Below are 22,782 nucleotides of genomic sequence, written 5' to 3'. Positions count from 1 at the left end.
CATTCCTCGCTTGTCCAGCCGCGACTAAAGGAAACTTGTCCAATTTGTCACAAGTTCAGCGCTTCAATTTTGGAACGCCTATAACCTATCTTGAGTTATAAATCATTGGTTAAAAGTATACTTACGACGCTGGCGCCCCGCCCCGTCTGACTGGCCATACCGACCGGGATCTGCGGCGCGTTGGGGTTCAACGGCGAGCTGTTGCCAGTGCCGGGCACGGAACCATTGTTGGGCCTGCCAGAATTATTACAACTTACAAAATTTGAACAAATTCCATAAAAACAAGCCTAAAATTACTGTACAAACAGCTCTAGTGTTTGTTTCACTTTATTGTTAACTGGCACGTCATTTAGAGACCAAGAGTGTAATTAGACGCGTTTAATTTCGGATTGCTATAAGACTGTAACTACTTATATTCATTCCGAATGCAATCTGCCTAGTATTTATCTAAGAAGCCGAATTTTGGGATTTATTCAATGAGCTTATATCTGAAGCGCCCTAGATGTTAATTGTGAAATCAATCTGAACCGTACCTGAATAGTAAAGGCTATGGTAGTGCATGGCTATTGGTAGTGTCAGCTAGAACTAAAGTAAGAGTATACGGAAAGCTATTTAGCAAAAAAATATCATGTGTACTTGCTAAGTACGCCGAACAGGAGCAACACCTGGCTGTTTAGGACCTGAACTGAATTATCAAAGGACAGAGCTACACGAGTTGCATAACTCCGTCCCTTAAGCTTTGGATTCCTCCGAAAACGGTGCCGTCATATGACGGCCGTCATATAGCGGCCGCAAAAGACGGCCGTCTTTACGGTGGCGACATGTGGAAAGTACCACGGCGTCATAACACACCGTCATCCACCAAGGTCAAAGCGGCAAATTTGAAAAATGTAGGCGCGATGGGATAACGTTCCATAGAAAATTTGAATTTCGCGCCTTCTCCTACTGACAAGATTTGCTTGATCATCTATAATTTACTTGGAGGATGAAATATCATCAGAAGAGGAAAATAATCGTAGTACGGAATCATTTATTCAAATCTCGTGTCATTTATTCAAAATGGCGTCACCGCTATCTAATAAAACGTTCACGAAACTATCGACAAGGTCATGACGGCCGTCATCTTACGTTACGTTGACAATCAACGTAACGTAACGCCGTCTAGGAAACCGCGCCATCTTGTTTACATAGACAACGTTCTAGTGACGTCAGTCAACGCTATATAGCGGCCGTAATATGACGGCACCGTTTTCGGAGGAATCCAAAGCTTTAGCAAATCAGTTTAGGTCCTATACAGAATCGCAATAAGACGTCATGGTAAGGCCACTGTACTGACTTGTCCTGGTGCTGTATGAGCAGGAAGCCGGTGTCGGGCAGCGCGGCGGGGTCGGCCGCGAGCGCCAGCAGGTCCACCTCGCACTCGTCCTCGGCCCAGCTAGCGCCGCCGCGCAGCAGGAGCGACACGTCCATCTCTTGCACCTCGCGCGCCGTTGCTACCGCAAGCAATGCACCGCCGACCTGCAATATTAATCATTATAAGCGCCTAGAAATCCAAGTTTAAAAATCTGCTAAACTGGATATATATATCCCTCCTGCATCTTACCGAACAAATCCCGCTTAAATTAAAAATCGCTCCCGCTACATACTACAAGAACATTTCACATCCGCTTAAAAAGAAGATCAAGACTTTAGGGATTTGATGAGACTACGGACTAACGGGGTAAGTAAGCCACCTGCGAGTACCTATAAATTTCTCTTAAGATTACGCTTGAACCACCGCAGTATCGGCTCCAGCCTCCGTTAAGGATTTCCCGTTTTCCTCAAAATTCAAAAAGTCTTCGACAATCTTCATCGAGGAGTATCTCTGTAGGTTTCGGCTAATAGGTAGTACCTTCTAATACGGTCTATTTTTTAAACTTTGAATGATTTCGTGTACAGAATACCAACTCACCCGGTTGAGACAGAAAGCAGCGATGGAGTCCTGCTCCTTGTGTATAATCCTGACTGGATTGTGCAGATCGTCCCCGAGCCTCTGTTGGTTGGGAAGGCAGCCCGGGCGCGGTTCCCCGGTCGCGTCTGCTGAGAGGGACATGGTTCGACGCCGGGAGAACACCGCGCGTATAAATATTTCCTACAATAACAGGGTTTATTGTACACCAACAGATAAAATAGTATTATTTTAGGATACTGGCAATAATATGTAGTCAAAATAATTATTTAAATGCAGATAATGGTTTTATTTTAGGTACCTGAACTAACTCCTGTCGAACGAGGAAACTCCACAGTCGTCTAGCAGGCGCAGTGCTAAATAGATTCGAGTTGAATGGCGTGTTGTGTTTCTCTAACAAGCATCTGGAAACAGTAAGTTTGTTTAGTGTTTTAGTAACATCCAGATTCAACGAACGAATTATTTGTTACCTAGTTAAAAATGGTTATCGCAGATAGGCAAACGGCTGCTAACTTAATCAGTTGATGATCGTCGTTTGTCCCTATCTGTCGTTATGCCATAGAGAGGGACAAACGATGATCATCAGCATCAGCTGATTAACTTAGCAGACGTTTACGAATAACGCCGTTACTCTTTAGAGCGTTCACTGGTGGGATTGTCAGATTGCTCGCCATGTCTCACTATTTGTGAATTATTTCATATTAGATTTGACTTCCAGTCAGCCCTTCTACTTATTAACTTTTTTTCTTCTACTGTACACTTCGCCCAGACGCTTTAAATTTATTACATAAAAGGGCCAGCTGGCAACTGCTGTAAGAAGAAGGCTGTAGTCAGGCTCTCAGCTGCCGCCATGGGCATAGAGAAAAAAAATACACAGAGTGCTCACTCCATACATCAGTTTGGTATCAGCGTAATTCGTCCCATTCGTTTTTCGTTCATTTCTTATGTCCGTCTCATTCTGTGTTCGTCACTCATGCTTTGTTCGTCTCGGTCGCTATATGTCCCTATCGTCTTAAGTACAATTATGTAACCTGTCTCTTTCTTAACAAGTCTTTTTCGTTTTTCGTCACGGTCTTCCTAGGACTCATTCTTTCTTACTCCCTTTCGATTTTTGTCTCATTCACTTATTCGTCTCATTTTTTTTCATGCATTCGTTATTAGTCACATTCGTGATTAGTCTCATTCATTTTCAGTCTAATTCTAAGTTCGTTACATTCGTTTTGCGTCTCGGTCACTATTTGTAACTATATTTTTCCGTCAATCTTATTTTTTTTTAAATTATATCTTATTGACCGAGTGATCGTCATAATTTCATGTAATTTCGTAGTAGTCTGACACAAAGAGTATTAAATCACTACGTTTTAAGAGTCGGCACTCTCGAACAAGCCTTAAACCGAATTAAGAACGTACATTGTGCCAACACACCAAATACATGTCAATACTGCCAACACAAAAAAAACAACGCTAGGGCTCGACACTTCCGGTACCTACTGTTTATCGATATCGATAAATGTGCGATACGTGCTGTTGTACTATACTACTGTTAAAGTAAATTTTGAGAATCAGGTGGATTAATAAAATAATTGCAAAATATAAAAATAATTTTATTTTACATAATAAAGATAAGATACAGATAGTTTTATATTTACGTAGGCATATTACATTACGCTTATGAACGTAAATAAAGCTACAATCTACTTTTAGAGCACTTCTGCAAACACTGAGTCTTGCCTGTGAAGGCTGTGAAGTGTGAACTCCAACTTCCCACAAAGGGAAAAAGCTGTCAGGCTTATTTACATTCACTTGTAGATATTCAGAGGTTGGAGTTTCATTCAGCCTTTGTATAGGTAAATATTCCAAATCCTCATTACCTCATTGTTACCTTTACCCATAATCGACATCTGAAATAAAGGGATTATTGATAAGTTGTTCGCACACTATTCGTGTCTTAGGTTACCTAGTTTTTTACAAGAAGAATCTATTCACAGAATGTTTTCTTTTTAATCAAGGATTGTAAACGATAAAAACTACTCCAAACTAATTAAATTAGTATCTGGTAACGACTCAAAATGAAAATATCGCACAAAAACATCAGTTTACCGACCTGTTCGGATCAAGTGGAAATCTGGTGAAAAATATATCAGAAGTCAGTTTCCTTACACGCTGACCCCACAAACTTCACATTTTCTTAAAGATTTGCCCCCCATTTAAATAAAAGCTAAAGTTATTTACTTAGTCTAAACACAAAAATAAACACGTAACATAACCGCTTTCACGATAATTTAAAAACACGGTAGACGTTTTACCGATCATACCAACCTAAAGAAAAGTAGGTATAATACGTCTATGTTTGAAAGCAAGTATGGTATGTACTACCAAAATGCAACAGCAGTCATTTTAATTCGATAATATTATTTTCTATGCCTCAACGTTGGTAACAAGTACGTTCCTAAGTTATCATAGTATGGGGTGTCGATGGGCTGGTCTGACATTTAAAATAACACTTTGAATTCTGACAGTTCATTTGCTTGGAAATGCTAAGGAGGTATGACTCTATTTATACAATCTGCGTACTTAATATTACTGGCCACTTAATGATAATTTCGCTCGAATTTAAGTTGTTAGAATTGGCTTTATTTTTTCCGTTCTGTATATGTACGGGACATATAAACTTCAATTTGTTTATGAATTCCGATCCGGAGGACATATGAATAGCAACTAAGACCTACTAGTACGGGACGAATAGCGAACGTGCCCAAAAAAGAACGGAACGAGTTACCATTAAAGACAAAAAAAGAGTGAGACGAATAACAAAAGTGACTAAAGATAAAGTGCGAATGATACCAAAAAAGAGAGACACAAACAAAGAAGAAAGACCGTGACGAAAAACGAAAAAGACTTGTTAAGAAAGAGACAGGTTACATAATTGTACTTAAGACGATAGGGACATATAGCGATCGAGACGAATAAAGAATGAGTGACGAACACAGAATGAGACGGACATAAGAAATGAACGAAAAACGAATGGGACGAATTACGCTGATACCATCAGTTTTGGTACCAAAAAGACTATTATTTTCAGCTAATAATGTAAATGGATTAGCCGGAACTCTATTTTCAACTCCTTCTGCTTTAATATTAGTTGTAAATTGTTGTTCAATAAAATTTTCGTGAGTCGCCACTCACTAGACATCTAGTATTAAGTAGCGGTACTGATAATCCCGCTATTCTACTATGTACATCTAATGTCGACTACGAAAATAATAGTCTTTTTGGTACCAAAACGGATGTATGGAGTGAGCACTCTATTCTATATTTCTCTATGGCCATGGGTCGACCTGGCGGCACGGGCACGGCACAAAATAGATACAGTACAGAAGTCAATCACATGTATGTACTTCACTTTTCATACCTACGCTCGGCGGTCGCTCTAGGGTTGTCAACTATGATTTATGCACAAAAAACTATCGTAGTAACGTGATAGTGGCACTCGTATCTAGTAGTGGCCGGGGCGGGGTGCATAGGTACCTACCTACCTAACTGTTCTGTTTAACGTTAAAACGAACCATCGAAATACAAGCAGATACTTACTTACCTCTCTGAAACCACTGGTAGCTTAAAAAACGACAATTCATCGTTTTATGTTGAATTCAAACAACCGTCCACTGAACAGTTATAATAACTTGTTTTTGTTTCTCCATTACTGCACAAAAAAGTTCACAGACGCGTGTCTCAAGCGGATGGCACTCGCGCTCGCACTGGTCCCAACCGGTCCGAGATATCGTGTCCGTGAGCAGTGTCTATGTGTGCGTTGCTCGAGCGCACTTTGTATGTAGGTTGATTTCTGTACTGTATCTATTTTGTGGGCACGGTGACTGACCTGTACTTGTTGATGGGCGGGCCGGCCGGCAGCTGCTCCGGGAAGCAACCCGGGATGTAGTCAGGGGGCGGGGCCCTAGACTCTAAGTTTTCAGTCAACTGCTGCTGCCATTGGTCTACGCGGCGTAAGGCGGCGTGCACGGCTGGACTCGTTGTTGCCAGCTCTAAAAATGTGCAGAATGTGTAGTACATTATTGTCGAGGTTCTGAAGTAGCTACTTGCAGGCTGAGGATTCGTTTTAAACGGACGACCTTGGGAGTCCGTTTAATTGAATCCGAAGCCAGCAAGTAGCCTTCCAGCGGAGTCATATATAGTGCTTTTCTCAAAAATGGTGCAAGAAATAGAAATTAATTACCTGAGTAACGGTCTAATTATCACAGAAAAAAGTAAAACCATTGAAAATATTTGCTTTGCCGCCTTAAAAAAAAAGTGTATTTTTTTGCTGAAAATACGCCAACCTATTTGAGACACCTAAATAGTCGCGGTACCAACATTATAATAATAAGTGCTGATCCTCTGTTTGGCTGTTTAATTGGACCTATGCCTTCATTTGATATCCCCATTTCAACTTTTAAAAAGTTTGGAACTCGTTAAATAATGTAATTTGTATGCAACATTGCAGTCCCGAAATCGAGACTGCAATGTTTTTAACTTTTTAATTTTTTGACTGACCATAAACTACGCACTTCGCGACCAATTTTTTAACCGGCAACGTCGACTTTGCCGTCCATTTTTGAGAAAAAATATGGAAAGTTTCATTGTAAACCGCCGCGGCGCGCCGGGTGACGTTGATCAATCTGTCAAGTGCGGGTGGTGCTACTGGCACTTAGAGACAAGTTCACGAAAAACTCAGTTGAAATTGAAAAGGTTTCTTAATACATAAACCAATGCAGAAATGTAACATATAATCTACTTAACCGGTTCGGTGCGGATGGCACGACAGGTGTGTCATCAATGATTTTTACGTGTGGCGTATGACAAAGATAGGCGTGCCATCATATCCTATGACGTAAGGCACGCCTGTCGTGTCATGAAATAATTGTTCGCCGCCACAGCCAAGTTTTCGAAAATGGAACACACAACGAAACGGTTAAACCCATCTACTATACCTGACATCTCGATGCCGCAGAGCTGCAGGAAGTGCTGCAACTTCTGCTGCGAGAGCCGCAACACCGCGACGCGCATCAGCACCCACGAGTAAGAGTCCGGGTCGGAGTGCTCTGTATTCACTAGTTTAGTGCGCTTTGCCTCTCTGTACGTGAACAATATTACAGTGTTATATATAGTCTTATGTTTTCAAGCTGAGCTACTTGGAGATTCTATTGTGTATTGTACTTACTGTGTGTAATTGCATGATTTTTTTTCTTATTTACTCGTAATGCATGTTAACTATAAGATGTGTCCCGCCGAGTTTGTTGCCGGTCCCATATTGGAATACCCTCCTCCAATTGAGATTTAAATTTTCTCAAGGCAGAGGTGTAGGGTTGGAACCGTTGTAGCTTTATTTGACGTTCATAAGCGCATTGTAATATGCCTACTTGAATAAACTATATTTTATCTTATCTTATCTTATTGTATTAGAAACCACAAGCCGGACGCGCCATAAGAAAAGGGTCAGAACGCTATTTGATGTTGGTCTATTATCATCTCTGTCCCTAAGCAGTAGATACATAATGAACTGGGCACAGTAGGAACCCACTAGGGGACTGTGGGACATATAGCTTATTTGACAATTGGTCTGCCAATTAGTATGAAAATGTCGTCCGACGAAAGTTAATACTTTCACCACGTCGTCCGTTGGCGTTGGCTTCTATTTCCCCTACCACCAACTTCGCATATGACAGGCGTGGCTCACTCCGCGATTTCGTCGCTTTGCTACAGGTAGCTAAAAGTACACCCGTTCGGCCCCAATTTTGGGGAAAGCCATAAGCCGCGCGTGGCGCTGTCGCCACCTAGGCCATATCTGTGCTGATCGTAACAGACGCGTTTTGTTAGAGAGTGAGTCTTCTGTACCTAGTACTATTATTTATTCTGTGCCAATAGCACTTACCTGGCCGGGTTAGTATCAAAGATGTCGTCATCGTCCGCTTCGCTGCCGCTGTCATCGGGATCTTCGGCACCCGACTCCGCTGAATCGTAATCGCAGCAATCGGGGTCTTGCTCGGGAGTTGGCTAAAAACAAAAGACAATGTTAGATATTAATATGAAAACAATGAGTTATTCATATGAATTTTACAAGTCTGAATTAATTAAACATGCTCTCGTCATATTTATCCTCGCAGCTTATTTTTTTATGGAGTACACAGATTAGTGTAGTAGCGGACGAAGTTGAGAATCGACCACCGCATGCTGCGTGTTGATTAGTTGCTTTCCGTATACTGGGCATTCGATATAGAGTAAACTATTAGAAACAAATTACATGAATATGTTTTATGTGTCTCGTAAGTTTCTTGTACTTCTGCTCTAGGCTGATGTGACAAAATTTGACGGGGGAAACTAAATTAACACTGCTATCTTTATAGAAAATTGTTAATAAAATAAAATTATGGTGCTTTTCAGGTTACTTTATTTTATTAGAAGACCAACAGCTTTAACAAACAATATAGACCTATAACTAGGATACACTCATGAAGCCAATAACAGGTCTCCCTAAAGATCGGTTTTCCTAGGATAGCGGTGCCATCATATAGCGGCCGTCTCCATACTAAATAATACGGCTAAATATGGATGTCGTAGTATTTGTATGGAGACGGCCGCTATATGACGGCACTTCTTTCGGAGTTTGACAAACCAAAGCTTAACGGATACAAATGGAAATATGACGGATTTGCTTGGGTACTAGGTTATAGTAGGTATTACAAAATTGTCTGTGTGTGTGTGCGTGAAAGTTAACGTACCTTATTCAACAAGAATGTTAATATGCTGCAGTAGGGCGGCACAAACTGCTCCCTGTAGGTGGGCCGGCCTTCCTGTATGTTCTTGTGCGGGACCGAGGGCCCGAGCCCGAGCAGCCGCATGTTGAGCAGCGCTCGCTTCTCGCGGAGGGACGACCATACGGAGGTGCCTTCAGCGCGTTCTACTAGTTTTGGCTGCGAAACATATACTAATTAAGTGTAATTATTTTTTTCTAAACAAATCATCATGATATCATTCACTGCCAGACTAAAAACGGCGCACAACGGTATCTGAGCAAAGCGAGCGCCCACCAGGTGGGTTCCTGGCAGTGAATGTGTTAAGCAAATGAGTCGAGCGTAGCGTCGTCGATGGTGTCATAGGGGTCAACTAACATACATTCCCGCTTCGCTCGTTAGTTCGTGATATAAGTCGTTTACACTATGTGATAGTAGACAAGGGTAGTGGTCAGATAAGTAATATAAGGTTAGTTACGCTATCTGTTTCATAAAAAAATTTAACAACTCTTTATTTAACATTTCTAGCTGTTCGGCTGTGGAATGCTTTGCCGTTAGATATCAGATGTGCTAAATTCCTTCCCATTTCTGCTTTATTAAGGAAAAGTATATTAGGCATGTCGTCCATAATATACAATTCACTACCTACCTGAAAGCCTTAAAGAATTAGAGATACAAAAGTTTAAAAACAAATTAAAGACAGAGCTCATCAAAGGAACCTACTATACCATCAATCAATTTTTATCTGACAAAAACTTCGCCCGTGACCAAAATTGTCCTTTCTATTAATTTATTTTATTTGACATAATTTCAATGTAACCGAATGTTTCAATTAATTTGCTATGATGTAAATATGTAACAAGTTCTAAGCTATCTAGATAATAAGTTAGATATAAGAAGACTAAATATTTGTACACCTATATGGTAGATCACAGAGTACTGTATCAACTCACTGTCATCTGTTATCTCATTACTTACTTACATTATTTAATATTTCGAAAGTACATTATCTACATACGAAACTTTCGTCAAATCTAACAAACCGTTGATAATCGGTTTCCCTATCGGTGATATTGACATTACTGCTCGTTAGAATTAGACTAAATTGAACAGAGGCTTGTAAGAGGTTGCAAAGACTTATGAATGTCGTTTTCGGAGGAAACCAAAGCTTTACACCCAAGCTTTGGTTTCCTCCGAAAGCGGTGCCGTCATATAGCGGCCGTCTCCATACAAATACTACGACATCCATATTTAGCCGTATTATTTAGTATGGAGACGGCCGCTATCCTAGAAAAACCGATCTTTATAGGCGGATTAGACTCTCGCGCCACGAGAAGAGCCGCGAGCCGCGCCACGAGACGCGAGTGTAAGCGGTGGGCTCGCGGCTCGTCTCGTGGCTCGCAAGCTCGTCGAGCTAATATAATTTAAACACTAACGGCACGGCATAAGGTTTATAACCGAATCTTAGTTTAAGTTTAATATTTTTATATTATAGTAATTTTAATTTTATATGGACTTATTGTCTGAAATAAAGTGATTTTATTTTATTTTTATTTATTTTAATGACAAGCCGAACGCGAGTGTAAGCGGTGGACTCGCGTCTCGTGGCGCGGCTCGCGGCTCGCGCGAGAGTTTAAACCGGCTATTATAGTAGACCTGTGGCGGGGCGGGCGCGGTGGTGAGCAGGCGGCGCACGCCGCCGCCGAACAGCCGCGCATGCGCGCGCGCGTCGGCCGTGTGCGCCGCCAGCCGGTACAGCAGGTGCGCGTCGCGCGCCGCCAGCGCCCAGCCCAGCAGCGCCAGGTACACGGCGCAGAACGACTCCGCCAGCAGCACGGGGAGGCGGGGGGCCTCCTCCTCTTCCGCCGCCCGCAATGCCAGACCGCGCAACGCTGACACTCCTAGACGAACATGCGAATACAGCACCCTGTATCACCATTCAGGAGACGTGAGCAGGATCAAGCCTACGCATACAGTTAGCTATAGGGTGGATCAACTATTTCTTGTTGTTATTCTGTCCGGTCAGCCAAGAGACAATAGTAGCATAGTTTGTTAGAAAACATTGTCCACCACCTTCTTCTGACACGCTTAGTAGACGACCCTCTATGGAAAGGGTTTATAAGTTTCACAAAAAAGCGTGTTTGGAAAATTTAAATGCCTAAAAATCAGGTTTTAAAGAGTGACCCAGGGGAACCTTACAGGGTTGTGTTGTAACATAATATAATATTCATAAGACCTTTTTGTACACACAAAGCAATGATTAAATGAATACTGAATACTGAATACTGAACGTAACCATGGCAACGAGTGACAAGAAAAAGTTGATTCGCCCTATAAACAACTGTTTCGTACTAGTACTTGTGAGATTAACTTTAATTTATTTTATACTGTTTAAAAAAAGTTATAATTTATTTACGACATGTATGGTCACCCTCTTTGTTTTATCCATAACAAGTGCTAAATTGAATGTCATCGAAGACTGGTTACTTTTGAAAAATCGTATCTCACTCAAGTTTGACATTTTATTTTCTTCATACTCAAAGGGCTGTCATAACGGTTAAAAAGGTTTCATCTTTGTTAATTAAATGTTGTAGGGTATCCATGATTGTAGATTATTAAATTTGTCCTTACCAAAAAGTATAAAAACAGAAAAAAAGCGTGATTGTTTTACTTAAATATTGTTGTGAACGATTCTGTTACATTTACTGATTGTGTAGACTTAGTCCTGCTCACGTCTCATGAATCACCCTGTATATACTGGGTCAACCAAATCTTGTCAGTAAATAGAAACAAAAAAAAACTATACTCATCCTTTTCTTTTGGGTGCTAGTACTAGTGTAAGACAAAGATAGTATGATTCTCTCTGTCTACAGACCTTTGACACACTATAGTTTGACAAAAGACTGTCTCATTTCAAACATAGACAGATCTTTGTCTTACACTAGTACTAGCACCCAAAAGAAAAGGATGAGTATAGATTTTTTTGTTCTTATTTACCGACAATTTGGTTTGACCAACTATAGTTATGAATGTTATGATGCATACGAACGCTAAAGCTTTGGATTCCTCCGAAAACGGTGCCGTCATATTACGGCCGCTATATAGCGTTGACTGACGTCACTAGAACGTTGTCTATGTAAACAAGATGGCGCGGTTTCCTAGACGGCGTTACGTTACGTTGATTGTCAACGTAACGTAAGATGACGGCCGTCATGACGGCGTCGATAGTTTCGTGAACGTTTTATTAGATAGCGGTGACGCCATTTTGAATAAATGACACGAGATTTGAATAAATGATTCCGTACTACGATTATTTTCCTCTCCTGATGATATTTCATCCTCCAAGTAAATTATAGATGATCAAGCAAATCTTGTCAGTAGGAAAAGGCGCGAAATTCAAATTTTCTATGGGACGTTATCCCATCGCGCCTACATTTTTCAAATTTGCCGCTTTGACCTTGGTGGATGACGGTGTGTTATGACGCCGTGGTACTTTCCACATGTCGCCACCGTAAAGACGGCCGTCTTTTGCGGCCGCTATATGATGGCCGTCATATGACGGCACCGTTTTCGGAGGAATCCAAAGCTTAACGCGGTGAAAAGAATAGCTCCTTCTAACTTCACCCCAAACTTTGAAACGTCGGATAAGGTAAAAATAATGATGAAATTACACATTAACAAGCCTAAACTGGCATTACGCACAAATGCTATCGACTCACCATCGGTCAGGTGTTTGTTAAAGGCATCAATATTACCACTTTACGATAAAAATAAAATTAATTAATAAAGATAGTAATTAGCATTAGGATAGTTTTATTTTACCTGGCCATTTGTTAGGTGGGGTGGTGACGGTAAGCTCTTCAGTTGAGTACCGTCTTTGCCGAGCCAGCATATGGGACGTGTGGGTTCCAGGTGTTTCGGCAATGATACTGATAAAAAAAAGATTATTCACTCCAGAATATATAGAGAGCGGAATTATAAAAAAAACACTTTCCTGTTTTAAAACATGTTCGGCAACCAATTCGTTTACAAACAATTTGCAATAAGTTTTTTATTTCATAAAGACACGAAAAATACGACTGTCTACATACTATAGTGCTACCAAACTGAACAACAGTGAGCGAGCGGTTCGCGAATGTATTCGTCAGATCAATACACGTACGTACCTGTCCGTGTGGTGGTGCTTGAGATGGAAGGTGTCCGAGTCGCACAGGCTCTGGTAGATGCAGGCGGAAAGCGCCACGGCGAGCACTCGTAGCGTGTGTAAGAGGCGAGTGGCTGAGCCACCGGGAATGCCCATCTCGCCCAATGTTCCCAGCATGTCTTGCGCGACGGACTGTTGAAAAATGTTTGTTGTTACAATTCTGCTAGTGTTTTATATATTTAGAATTGAATATCTATTGTCATTTCTGTATCATCTTGGACTCAAATGGGCTCGTATAAATACTTGCAGTTCTTGTATTTGAATTTCACCTGAACTTCGGTAAATTCGTCGAAACTTGTGTTATTTAATCATCTTTATAAACTCGGATCCTGTTTCTACTTTTTCCTAATCAGAACACGATAAACGGATCTCCACTATTTTGGTTACATCCTGTATAGAAGACTCAAAATTTTAGAAAAAAATGAACGCGTTGTCATCACAATCCATTGTAGTGCTGTACTATTAACCATCAGTGGACTTTGTCGTTTCCCATCAGGTTTACGAAATCATCAGTTCACTGTGTGGACGTTGGTAGCAGAGAACTGCTAGCTGCTTATCCTGCCCTAACTCCTGCAGGACTGTTCCACGCGAGTGTATTGTCTAAGGGTGGTATTCCACCTGTCCAATTTCTTTGTCCAAAGTGCATGCCGTCTCAGTCTCTCATTCAGCTAAATGTGAGACGCAAATACACATTGGACCAAGATATTGGACAGATGGAATATCCTAACCTGCAGGTGTCTGACAGGATCCGCCACCACGGTGTTGTTGGTGGCCACCGCGGCGGCCAGCAGCGGCAGTGTAGTAGGGAACGGCAGAGGCGACAGTAACTGCTGGTGCTGTTTGTCTTGTCCCAGCTCTTGCAGTAGCAGTACTAGTTCCATGCGGACGGAGGCGAGACCGCCCCCACCTGCGCCTTGTAGCGAGCAGTAGGACAGCAATGTTCGGAGGAGGGTCTCATTCGCTGTATCATAATAAACAACAACAATAAATGCAAATCCACTTTATTGCACAACCTCAAAATAAATTGCCCTCTGCTCTTTAGCTTCAAAGTCCGCGTTGCTCTAAATTTTGGTGGCCCATGAGGGGATTCAAGCTTTTGCAAGCATCAGAGGGCCTACCGCGAACCACGTTCGATGTGTTGTCTTTCTGTCACACTTACGTACGAATTTACAAGTGCGACAGAGAGGCAACACGTTGAACGTGGTTCGCGGTAGCCCCTCAGAGCTGATGTAACGTCGGACGGCCGAGCGGTGTTGGTGGGTCCACGTCTGCGCAAATGAGCTTACCGCCGCCAAATATAATGAGTATTTCGCGCTCTCTTTCCTAATTAACTTATACAAACAACCTACCTTTAAGCCACTTCTTTCTCCGAACTGCCCTCTGCACTTTAGCTTCAAAGTCCGCTTTCTCCCTTATTAGTAACTGATGCAACGTCGGCCGGTCGGGTAATGGCGGTGGGTCCGCGTCAGCACATATGAGCTCGCCGCCGCCGGCCGCGCTGCTGGCGGACGCGTAGCCGCACAGGCGACGGAGGGCTTCGACTTCGCGCTCAAGCCATATGTAGAGCTGGTAACGGAGGTGACCACCTGTGGAAGAATGGGTATTTAGTACCGCTGTATGGAGGTGTAATGTAATCTGCTAATTTTAGAATAAAGATATAAACTTTTGATAGTGTAAATATCATGTAAAACAAATGCTGTCCGGCCTCAGGTACCAGAGGGCTTGGCTTTAGCCTTCCAAGGCCCAGCCAGACAAGAAAAAGTCAGTGTCTAACAAGTGCAACTTTCTGATTGAAAATGATTTATAACGAACATAAAAGTAGAGCTTTGTTTTATGTAATAAAACTAAGTAAACCACAGTTGACTACCCGGCAAAATTGAAGTGATTTAAAAATGTGTACATACCGTCAACTTCAAACCCGGTAGCGAGCGTGCTCAACTCCTCCATCAATATCTTGAGGCACGCCACGAACTTGAGCTGCTGCGCCATAATGTCGACAGATGGCGCCTCATCTTCCTTCTCTTTCTCGCTTTCAGCCGCCCCGTTCACTTCCGCCTCTTCTGTCTTGTCCATCTTCATTTCTAGCGGAGGCGTTGATGCGCCTGATGCTCCGGAACTAAACAAGTTACATTGATTAAGACACAGAATAGGCTAATACGAGTACATCGCCGTCTGCTGCCGATAATATGTATTTTTTTTTGTATACACAATTTTTAAGTAGTAATTTTTGACTCTGTGTTTTAATTATGTAATTTGATAAGATAATAAATTATTTGGTTTGATTTCAAAGTTGTCATTTGTTGAGCACGTCAGTTGAGCACGACTTCGTCCTCTTTAGGTTTGCTGACAGGCGTGCTCCAGTACGTGTCCATTGTTGACGAGCCCCAGACCATTTCTGCAGACTCTGGATCGATTCGCGGCTTATAAGAGACAAGTGGTCAATAGGAAGGTTATAAATACCCCTTGTCATCTTCCTCGTCCCAGCTGAGCACCAGTTCGTCGTCTTTCGGTTTGCTGACAGGCGCGCACCAGTCCATGTCCATTGTTGACGAGCCCCAGTCCATTTCTGCAGGCGCTGGATCAAAGTTCGCGGTTTGTTCTACGAAACAAATAGTATTTTTGAACTGAAAACTGTGCGGCGCTGTGCACTTTTTGAGGTGGGAAAAATGATAAACTCGAGACAGCGTAAGGCGATCACGTGACCGTAAGGGGCGTAAGGCGATCACGTGACCGTAAGCCCCGTAAGGTGGCCACTCATAATTAAAATGGCATTTAAATCAATAAAGAAAAACTTAATGTTATTTGACATTTATGTTGCCGACTCCTTTTCAAGACTTTACCTATGTTCAAATAATTTGACGTTGTCATGGCAGTATGTAAATAAACATGTCAATGAAAAAGTCTTATTTGAGAATGATATATAATAAATAAATAGAATATCTCCGCTAAACGTATGTATCGTATTACCGGGCGTCGGTAACATAGTGGGGTGAGTTTTTACTTCTATCGGCATTCCCGGAGTGCAACCGTTGTTGCTTGTTTTTAAATATAGTCGCTTCATCGACAGCCGGCGCGACCACGAGCGCCGGGCGCCTCTCGTCCCGCACTCGCGCCGGTATTTCAATTATACTTCCAAAGCTAGCAAAGGCAGCCCGCCTTGAAGTGCCCGTGCGCCGTTTGGATGTACAACCGTCACTAAAGCCGGGTGAAGCTTTTGTTGGAATACGATGTCTATATAAGTGTAATGTAAGGCCTGAGTGGACGCTCGAAGCGGAGCGTTCGGCGGGGCGTGCAGCGTGGCGTCGGGCTAACAAGTGATTTGAGCAGCGTGCACTAAGGCCGCTCCTATACATTTGCATTTGTTTAACATGCACGCCGCACGCCTCGCCCCGCTGCACGCCCAACTTGAGCGTCCACTCAGGCCTTACACTAAGGCACGAGGCTGTGTTGACGCTACGGGCATAGCGATGTCAACTAGTCTTCTCAAATACCATTAAAACTTACTTGTTTCGCTCGCATCGGTCAGCTGCCCCGTATGTATGGTCGCCTCGTCGACCGAGGGCGCGGCCACGGGCGCCGGGCGGCGCTCGTCCCGCACCCGCGCCGGTAGCTTCGACAATACTTCCAGAGCCAGCGCGGGGCAGCCCGCCTTGAAGTGCCCGTGCGCCGTTTGGAAGTACAACCGCCGCTCCAGTCGGGTGATGCCTTCGTCCGACTCTTGTTGGAGGAGGGCTAGTGTTGCTCCCTGTGAGACAATGACAGAAAGAGATTAGTACATTATGCAACGTGAGATTATGCAAAGTGAAATTTTGCATACGAGATCTTTAGATGCACGACAGCCGCATTTTTTTTCACAATCCATAACTCCCGCGGGTTCAATATAGGCCTTTGTCCTTCAGTACACCTGCATTAAATAAGATATTTTTCGAGCAAGTGTGATGAAAAGTATTTTTTATGCTCCTCAATTACCTACGAGTATAACCTATCTATAGTTATAACCTATCTATAATATCATTGCTATGAGATAAATAATAACTTGTAAACGTTATAAATGAATAATTTTACGGTTTAGACTCACTTGTTTTTAGTCATTTGCGCGACATGTTTCGGAAGTCTCCTTTCTCAAGCACCAACAGCGCGAGCAGCGTTCACGACGGGTGTATCGCGTTACAATACAATACAATACAAATACTCTTTATTGCACACCTCATTACAGAAAACAATACAGATAATACAGGAAGAAGAGGTTAAACAACAACGCGTTAGTATGTCTCACAACTTTAAATTCGAAACATTATCATTTATTATCCTGTGATGTATGGACTCATTAAACGTTCAAAATTGCGCGCAAGACTATAGGACGCTGCATAAATAAGAATAATGTAGGGCGCTCTGGGCTCGTGCGGTGTGTAAGCGGCCCGCGGGACCAGTGTTGCCAACTCGGAATTTGTAAAAGTGCCAGACTTATGTCTAGATAATGCCAGAATTATGCTAAATAATTTTAGAAAGTGCTAATAAAAATGCTAAACAATATATAGGTAACTAAAAATGAGTGTCTTCCACATAAATCAAACAATGCTGTTTCTGATTTTTTATAGAGTCAGACCAAGCTAACTTTGCACTGACTTGGTTAGCTATACTTGGTCAAGCAGATCTTGTCAGTAGAAACATGTAGGCGTGAAGGGATATCATCCCATAGAAAATTTGAATTTCGCGCCTTTTTTTACTGACAAAATTTGCTTGACCAGCTATAATGCCAATTTTCTTTGAAACGCGACGTTTATAGAGGCTCTCCACACTATGTAACTGTTCTGTTGATGCAGAGAAGGCACAGCCCGATTCTCTCGATCTAATTGTGACAAGAATGGCATATATTGTAAAATTTGAAAACAATAAGTTAAACAATTTAAAACAAGCCTTTGTGCTGTCAAACTTAATGTGATGTGGCCATGATGTGGCTCATGTAAAATAGGAAATAGGCACAACAAAATATATAGTTACACTCTGGCTGGGACACCCACTTTGTAGGTAGAAAAGGCGCGAGATACAATTTTCTTATGGGAATTGAACCTTTAGCCTCAACATCACAAACCGGCCGTGAAAAAAGTAACAGATTTCGTTTGTAAACTAAGTTTATGAAAATTATGACTATACCAAATACCATAGATAACACATAACAGATTCGAGCACCAACTCGTCATAATTCCTATAGGCCTCTACAGACGTACTGACCTTACAAGAAATGTCATGTGATTTTAAATAACTGCGGTGCGGTAGTTTGTTATAAGGTTCGTCGTATGTATAAAATTTCCTTTTTTAACGGTTGGGCCATGAATTACACTGCCAAGAAGGTTTCAAACTTGGCTTAGGGACACAATTCACTAATTATGCTAAAAATTATGCCAGATGCTAAATGGATAATTTGGATGCCAAAGAGTGTGAAAAAGTGCCAGATCTGGCATCCATTATGCCACATCCACTGCGCGGGACTACTGTATCACTACAGTGGCACTAGTGCTATCTCTGTTATTGTTGAGTATATGCGCGCGCAGAGCATAGCGTACTGACCTGACTGGGCAGATTGTGCCGCTTCAGCCTGGGATGCGTGCGCAGGTACACGTAGAAGTTGAACACGCTGGGCACAGGCTCGTTGTCGCGCGACTCGCGCGCGGTGTGTAGACGGCCCGCGGGCGCTAGTAAGGTGTCGAGAGCCTCGCCGCATCGCTTCAGCTCCCAAAGTGCCATTGAGCGCACGAATGGGTCGGGGTGCGCTCGCTCTAGGTCTATTTCGCCGTCTTCCGTTTCACCTCTAAATAAACAAATGCTGGATTAGAAGGGCAATATTAAGACTACCTATGATGGTCATATGACAGTTCAATTTTATATGGAGAAGCTGTCATGTAAAATGTTTGTAGACAGTTTTTGGAAATTTTGCACATTAATTTATTCAGAATTGTATCATTTAAGTAATAAAAATACGGTAAAACATATTTCTTAGATTATTTTGTCAATTAAGCCCAACCAAAAGAGACTTGAAGGAACCATCGTGCATCATTCGACGTGAGAGGTATTACGTCATACATCAATATAAAATGTATTGTTATTGACCGAAGCGTAGCGAAGGTCTACGTTTTGACTCGGGCATTTTGCTTTTGTATGTCCGGATGTTCACCTCTACAGGTCACAATTCTCAACCGATTCTTGTGAAATTTTGTGACCAGATTCTATGAGTAAATAAAATTTTTTTGTCGATTCCGTTTTTGGAAATTTTCAAAAATGGAGGAGTTGTGATACCTCGCGCTTAAACAAATAGTCGTATCGATATCATAAGAGTATTTTCTTTTTGAGACATATTTACATAGTAAATGGCAAAAAATGCAGAAAAATTGTATTGCTGGTTTAGGCGGTATTTAGATATTTAGTTTGTACTCGAGAATGAGTAGCCGAATTTCGTCAGCTTAGCTAAGAACTATCATGGCGCATTTTGTAAACAATCGCTTTTTTTGTTTGCACACAGAAAGTCTGGGTTCGATCCCCAGTAAGACATAACTTTTTGTATTTTTTTTTTCACTTAAACTTCGTATTTTTTTTTAATGAATTAAAAGTCTTTGTATTGTTGATTGATCAAACCGCTGTGTGGCACTGTCATCGTGCACGGTCCCAATAAGCTATGCTCGCGAGGTCTACAGCTCACAGAGCCACTAGTTAATTATTTTACACTTGTAGTGAACCACTCTTCACTGATAAAATATAAAAAGAGCTGGTGCTCTTTTCCGAAAGAAAGAGTTGTTACAAGCTTTTATTTAGTTTCACCTGTCCCGTTGTCTGTATTCAAATCTTGCAAGTTAAATTTGATCCACTTCCCGGTTTCCGATTGAGCTGAAATTTTGCATACACATGTAAGTCGGGTGACAATGCAATATTATGGTACCATCGAACTGATCTGATGATGCAGACAGGAGGTGGCCATAGGAACTCTGTGACGAAACAACGCAACCTAATTGTGTTAGGGGTTTTTAGAATTGTCTCGATGAGTATTAGTTGCCTGTCGTAAGAAAAGTACAGTCAGCAATAAAAGCTTGTACCAAAAATGAAGTTTTTGCCAAAAACTTTTTTATTACAGTTTTTAGTTATTTTATTCAAAACTTGAACTTAAATTTAATTGCAAATTTTGAAAGTAACATGAAATTTAGGATCTTACCCGAGAATTTCATCCATTAACAATCTCTTCAAACTGGGTGACGCTGGGTTGTCAGTCTCGTACAACCTCGCAACAACCATGGCCAGCTGCAAGTCGCCTAGTCGAGTTATCAGCACCTACACAAAATATTTCTATTCACTGACATTTCCAAAAAAATCATTTTTTTTGTAATAAAAGCATATAAAAGGAGGTATACTTTCAGTTATTGAGGTAAAGCGTTAAAACTCGTGCGATCGCCAAATCTTCCGTCGCAAGTTTTTTTTTGTTCTAATTTCCTGTCTTTACGCCCCCTCTTAACCTCGTAAGACCCACCATATAAAGTTTACTAACTTTTAATTTGAACCTTATTCTATATGTAGATTATAGCGGATTTCGTTTGTTTTAAAAACCGGCCAAGTGCGAGTCGGACTGGCGCACGGAGGGTTCCGCACCATCAACAAAAAATAGAGCAAAACAAGCAAAATAAAACAAGCAAAATAACTGTCACCCATCCAAGTACTGACCCCGTCCGACGTTGCTTAACTTCGGTCAAAAATCACGTTTGTTGTATGGGAGCCCCACTTAAATCTTTATTTTATTCAGTTTTTAGTATTTGTTGTTATAGCGGCAACAGAAATACATCATCTGTGAAAATTTCAACTGTCTAAAGTCTATTTTTTTATTCGGTAGACTAAAATGACATTTCATAGTATGGAATGACAGATGATGTTCATACTATGAAATGTAATAGACTTTAGCTATCACGGTTCGTGAGATACAGCCTGGTGACAGACGGACGGACGGACGGACGGACGGACAGCGGAGTCTTATTAATAGGGTCCCGTTTTTACCATTTGGGTACGGAACCCTAAAAACCAATGAAACAAAAGAAATGCAACTTTATTTGGTTCATGAAAGGTTCAAATTATAATGCACGAATATGTACATTTAGTCTCAGGAGGTAATACTGTATAAATTAAATTCACATTAGTTTACCTCCAACGCATCTTTCAGGGCTCCTCCAAGTAAGAAAAAGGCGGCAGCGTGTTCAAACCGCTGTCTTCCAAGCAACACGAACGCGTTCTTCAGCGCCGCTTTACGCCAGCGATCCTCCGAAAAGTCGTTTGAAAAGAACTGTAGAGAAAGAACATGCATTTAGTTTGTCATATATCATTACATAGTTTCCATACTAAAGGATCATATCTATAAATATATACACCAATAAATACAATACACATTATAACCTTCTCGCATATCCAAATGTTCGCACCTATCATGGTTCAAACGCACCCACGTACCGAGCAATAAAATTACTAAATAACTTCATAGCTACAGTCCAAAACGCAGACATATTCGCAGACAAGTGGCCGTCCCTACAACGTAGTAACAGGATTTTTATAAACTCTACCTATGTTACTTAATATTTGAATTTTTATCTCTATGTAACTTAGTAAGACATAATATGTATCTATCTACTAACTGCCATCAAACTGCTTCGCAGTTTGGCAGTCCTATTTCAATGTAACACCTATGTACTGTGTCTTATGAAAATAAATAATAATAATAATGTTTACTTCTAGAGATAGTTCGAAAAGTGTATAATGTGTGTGATACAAGTGTACTAATTTTATGATCCTGATTACATTATGTATTAACAGTATAAGTGTCTTGGCTGTAGCTGTAAACTTATACTTAGTGTTTGCCTGAATAAAGAATAACCGCACACACCAGTTTTATGCCTAATAATACTCACTGCTGTCATCTTCTCGTCTCTACTCGACCTGAACAGGCCCCATAGCAGCATCCTCTTCTTCATAGCTAGATAGTACAACGCGGCGTCCATGGGGTCCTGCTTGGCCATGTAGGAGGCGCGGGCGAGCCGCTCCACGCACACGCGCAGTAGGTCGCCTCTTATCCACCAGCCTACGCCTGAGAACAAAGTTTACACATTTCAAATGCCGGTAAGTGGATCTGCTTATTAGGTACTGACACAGGGCGGACACGCCATACATCAAAAATCATTTGCGTTTAATGTGTGCGCGGCACGTCTGTACACGAGTCATTGTGTATGTGTGGGTAAGTCGCTTTACTGAGAGGACGCCAGAAGTCCGCCAGATTCATGTCGCGGCCAGTCGCGGGGCAACGTAATGCGAGTCGGGGCGGGGCGGTGCGTGGCCGTTCTGTATGATAATACTATTACTTATTCTGTGGTACTGACTGAACTCTAATTAGAAATTGTGATCGAAAAGTCGATAGGTAACTGTCCGACATAATTAAATTACCGAATTCGTATTTATCTAGTCGAATTAGGACGAGCGACTGGAGCGTACATCCTGGCGGGGTCGCCATGTGACGTGAGGCTATTTCGTTACTTACATCTTATACAATGTGCAGTCAGAGAGTGTGAAAGTGGCAGTTTATTTCACGTGTTTTTCACAATAACTAATGTTTAAGTAACATATTATAATATAGGAATGTTATCCAACAATACTTGTACGGCATGGCCTTGTAAGTCATCATGACATTTTGTCATGTACGCGCAGGCGCAGTCGGCGCAGAGCGCAAAGTGGATTCTATACGCTTTTTCGCTAGGATCAATATTTAAAAAAATATTTAGGGGAGAAAGTTAATTATAATCAATTGTTAATATTTTTTGTAAATA

At 41.6% G+C, this 22,782-nt stretch overlaps 1 protein-coding gene across 1 annotated transcript in view; it reads right to left on the bottom strand.

Annotated features, from left to right (window-relative positions):
• The window catches only part of LOC134656428 (dmX-like protein 2), an 85,476-nt gene that overhangs the window by 13,137 nt on the left and 49,557 nt on the right, over window positions 1–22,782 (bottom strand). The window contains exons 35-54 of the mRNA XM_063511958.1: window positions 21,874–22,049; window positions 21,117–21,254; window positions 20,142–20,257; window positions 18,509–18,749; window positions 16,445–16,685; window positions 15,401–15,539; window positions 14,845–15,056; window positions 14,290–14,526; window positions 13,669–13,901; window positions 12,903–13,072; window positions 12,559–12,665; window positions 10,393–10,637; window positions 8,725–8,916; window positions 7,878–7,999; window positions 6,937–7,079; window positions 5,829–5,991; window positions 2,250–2,352; window positions 1,952–2,131; window positions 1,337–1,518; window positions 126–234 (exon numbers count right to left, since the gene is read on the bottom strand). Of these exons, the coding sequence (XP_063368028.1) occupies window positions 126–234; window positions 1,337–1,518; window positions 1,952–2,131; window positions 2,250–2,352; window positions 5,829–5,991; window positions 6,937–7,079; window positions 7,878–7,999; window positions 8,725–8,916; window positions 10,393–10,637; window positions 12,559–12,665; window positions 12,903–13,072; window positions 13,669–13,901; window positions 14,290–14,526; window positions 14,845–15,056; window positions 15,401–15,539; window positions 16,445–16,685; window positions 18,509–18,749; window positions 20,142–20,257; window positions 21,117–21,254; window positions 21,874–22,049 (3,449 nt within the window). The remainder of the gene's footprint in view (window positions 1–125; window positions 235–1,336; window positions 1,519–1,951; window positions 2,132–2,249; window positions 2,353–5,828; window positions 5,992–6,936; window positions 7,080–7,877; window positions 8,000–8,724; window positions 8,917–10,392; window positions 10,638–12,558; window positions 12,666–12,902; window positions 13,073–13,668; window positions 13,902–14,289; window positions 14,527–14,844; window positions 15,057–15,400; window positions 15,540–16,444; window positions 16,686–18,508; window positions 18,750–20,141; window positions 20,258–21,116; window positions 21,255–21,873; window positions 22,050–22,782) is intronic.

The sequence above is a fragment of the Cydia amplana genome, chromosome 18 (assembly GCF_948474715.1).
Source record: "Cydia amplana chromosome 18, ilCydAmpl1.1, whole genome shotgun sequence".
Taxonomy (NCBI): Eukaryota; Metazoa; Arthropoda; class Insecta; order Lepidoptera; family Tortricidae; genus Cydia; species Cydia amplana.
The sequence above is the reverse complement of the archived record's forward strand: the minus strand, read 5'-3'. Positions and strand labels throughout refer to the sequence as shown.